At 36.5% G+C, this 3,623-nt stretch overlaps 1 protein-coding gene across 1 annotated transcript in view; it reads right to left on the bottom strand.

Annotated features, from left to right (window-relative positions):
• Positions 1-991, bottom strand: part of LOC107087425 (cytochrome c oxidase subunit 7A2, mitochondrial-like) — a 6,396-nt gene extending 5,405 nt beyond the window's left edge. The window contains exons 1-2 of the mRNA XM_015378992.1: positions 840-991; positions 460-549 (exon numbers count right to left, since the gene is read on the bottom strand). Of these exons, the coding sequence (XP_015234478.1) occupies positions 460-549; positions 840-857 (108 nt within the window). The 5' untranslated portion in view covers positions 858-991. The remainder of the gene's footprint in view (positions 1-459; positions 550-839) is intronic.
• Positions 992-3,623: the final 2,632 nt, after the last annotated feature.

Below are 3,623 nucleotides of genomic sequence, written 5' to 3'. Positions count from 1 at the left end.
AGCGGGGACGAAGATGTTGTGGAAGAGGACGCCAGGGCGGCAGAAGCTTGGTTTGGTGTCATTTTAAGATAGAAAATTTCTATTTAAAAAGAAGAAACCCAACTTATGGGACAATATAGTTTGATAAAGAGTACATTTATATACACGTTTAAGCCAGAATTATTTAACATTTAAATATGATTTCCCTATGACTTTAAAGACGCTCAGAAAAAGAGGAAACACAAACCAGAAGCTGAACTGTGAGACCTGGAGAAGAGATGAGAGGGAAGCCAGACTGCTTGGCTAAAATAAAGCTGAACAGCTGATTAGATTAAAACCAACTGAATGTTCTGTGCTGAATAGTTTGACCTTTACTCCGCTTCAGGGACCCTAACCCCGCGTGACGTCACGTGACGGTGGATTTAGACACATTAAGGTTAAATCTGATGTGTTACTGTGGTGATTTTCTGCTGCGTTCACCTGGAAGATCTTCTGTTTCTGAGGAACTTTGTTGTCCACCTGCCTGCGGGCAGAGCTGCAGATGCTCCGCCGCGCCACCTGCTGGACAGCCTAGGAAACACAGCCAGAGACGAAACAAACTCACTCAAAGGGACACAAATCCATTCAATATTTCAACAAATATGACTTAGACCGAGTTTAGGATTAGAAGCACAAGCATTCAGGGACTGAGAGGACAAGTATTTAAAGATAAAACCTGCCCGGAAATACTCGACCCCGGCTAACAGTCGGAAGCTAAAAGAAACAAGCTAAGCTAAAGAGCTTTAAGCTAACTGATGAAACACCATCAGCTCCAATAACAGCAGCAGCCAGAACAGCAGCTATCTGACTAAAATACTCACTATCATGTGTCTGAACATCTTTCTCTGCCGGCTGGTAGCACGATTCTGGCACAAGGACACCGGAACTCCGCTGCTTCTTCTTCTCGCCTCTTACGTCAAACAACGGTTTGATGCTCTACCGCCACCTGGCGGCGAGGACCGCCAATCACGCAAAAAATAAAAAAAAAATGAAAAAAATGAAAAAAAATATTGATACAATTTATCATATTTGTCTTGTCTTGTTTATATCTCCTTAAAAATGTTTGTTTTTTTGACGTTCCCTAATTAAATATTTCATGTTTCGAATCTTCCTCTACGTACGGCAGCGTATAATGGGACGTTCAAAGACGAAAATAAAATTGGAATTTACATATTTGAGTTTAAAGTGGAATTTTTATAAGAATAAACACGAAGATTTACAAGTAAAAAAAACACAAATTTAGGAGGTTATAAAGATGCAAATGTATAAGGAAACAAGTAGCAAATGTACGAGAATAAATAGGCTAATTTAAATGCAACTTTACAAGAAAAAACATGCAGGTTTAAAGATTCTAACCATGCAAATTTAGAAGAAAAATTAAGCAAATTCAGCACAATAAACATTTACGAGCTTATAAACATTCAAATTTATTGTATCATTCATTTTAACTGAAAAATGCTCCATGAGGCCATCGCCTCACTCCATTGCTAAAGTCCAAATTAATGATACATTTACATGAGCTTAATGCAGCATACTTTAACTTTTATTGTTCTGAAAATGTATGTTTGAATCTTGTACATTTTCTACTGTTTTCTCCTAAATTTGCATTTTCCTTTCTTATTAATTTGCTATTTTTTTGTATGTTTTAATTTCGTACATTCCTGTTTTCAGTGGTACATTTGGTTGTTTATTCTCTTAAATAAACTACAAAGTATAAATTCCTTTTTTTTTGTACTTTTTAATGGCCCTAATACTCCGCCGTATGTAAGGCAGCCATGTTCATGTTATTTTATATTTGTAGTTTATTTATCATTTATCATATTTTGTTCCAACTCTTCCTCTTTTATCTTCTCCATCTCTCATCGTTTGCTGTAAACGTTCCTTTAGCTTTTAACTTTCCTTATAAACTCTGTATATTAACTTCCTAACATAAAACAATAATTTATAAAAGCTTTAAAATATCAGAATTATGAGACATGACCTTTAAATGACTGCAGCTGCTTCTTGTTCGCTCAGATAAATCCCACATTGACGCTCTGCTGCCCCCTACAGGAGGCTTCGCCGAACTACAGGTTGTCTTCTGAACAGCTAGATTTCCAGATGTTCTCATTTTTTATAATTATTAGATAAACAGGCATATTTCTAAAGTGATCAGAGCTTTTTTAGCATTTAGAGGAAATTTAAATGTTCTAAATCAGTTCAAAGAAGCTGGGAGTGTTTCTCTATAGGTTAGAAAATCATTTAAAAACTTGCTTTTGTGATCATTCTGATCCTTTTGGATTCAGAAGCTGAAATCCAATATGTCATTTTCTAAAAAAAAAAAAAATATGGATATTACATCAGCCACATAAAAGCCTTTTTAGGCTGTGTTGTCGTCTCTACAATCATTAAGAAGAAGTTTGAATGTTAAAAGGAAAGTTTAGCAGAAGGAAAAAATGTGGCAGAGTAAGATTGATGAGAAACAGGAAGAACGATGATTCCAGAATCCGGAGCCCAGCGGCTCTGAACCAGGCGCCAATATGACCTTTCAGATGCATCTGATCGAGAGATGATGTTTGTTTACATAGTTGATTTTATAGATCGTATTTTATTAGTCTGTGCAGGAAGGTTTTATATGGGCCTAATTTCTGCTGTGACATTCTAGCGTAAAGGTGATGTTCACAGTCACTAAGTTTGTCCGCTCTGAGCTGCCGTAGTTTAAGATGTCTGCCTCTACAAATGAGAAACCTGACATAAAGATTAAAACTTTTAGTGCTTATATGAAAATAAATAACACACTTATGGATAATATCCAACATTTCTCTTAGTAATTCCCTAAAATTATTACACCCTGGAGGTTTAATTGGACTTGATAAAGAAAGAAAAAAAAAAAAAAAAAGAATCCAGTAGATCTGATCATTTCGCTCTGCCTTCATCACAGTGAAAATTATTGTGATAAAAGGAAAGATGTAAAAATCTAAGTGTTTTATTATTATTTTTTTTATTGTATCTCCTCCGAATCGTCCAGAACCGCAGGAAACTTTCTCTACTGCAGAAAATAATCAAGACCAGTTGGTCACTAACATAAAACAGGATGTTTGTTGTTTTTTCTGTCCTTTGAACAGACATCAGTGTAGCTTTATCTGCCAGACTTTGCAGCTTGAGATTTTCCAGGCATGATGTCACGCTCTGACTCAACAAGTCCAGGAAAAACCAGAAAGCAGAGCGGAACGGTTGACCTGATCAGTCATCATCCACTGCATTCAAAACAACTAAATCTGTTTTCTAAATGTCCAGGACATTGAATTATTTTTTCCAAGTTTAAAAACATCAAAGGACTTGAAGGACGTGTGGGAACCTGTTTATTGGTCTGATGGAATATTCCTGATCTGGTTCCTTTACATCCGGTCTGTTATTCCTGGAGGTTCTCTGCAGGGTTTACATTTATTTCCTAAAACAACTCAGATGTTTTGGAAGCCAGAAAGTCGCTGGTTGTCCTTGAGTCTGTGCTGCAGAGAGGATGTCTGGAAGTTGGACTCTGGGTCCACCTTAACCCAACCTTTAAAGGGGTCATAGAATGCAAAAGCAAGTTTCCATTTGTCATAGATGAATAACGATAGTATAAA

This window comes from Cyprinodon variegatus, unplaced genomic scaffold, assembly GCF_000732505.1.
Source record: "Cyprinodon variegatus isolate N-32 unplaced genomic scaffold, C_variegatus-1.0 Scaffold183, whole genome shotgun sequence".
NCBI lineage: Eukaryota > Metazoa > Chordata > Actinopteri > Cyprinodontiformes > Cyprinodontidae > Cyprinodon > Cyprinodon variegatus.
Note: the sequence above shows the minus strand (reverse complement) of the source record. Positions and strands in the feature narration are given on the sequence as shown.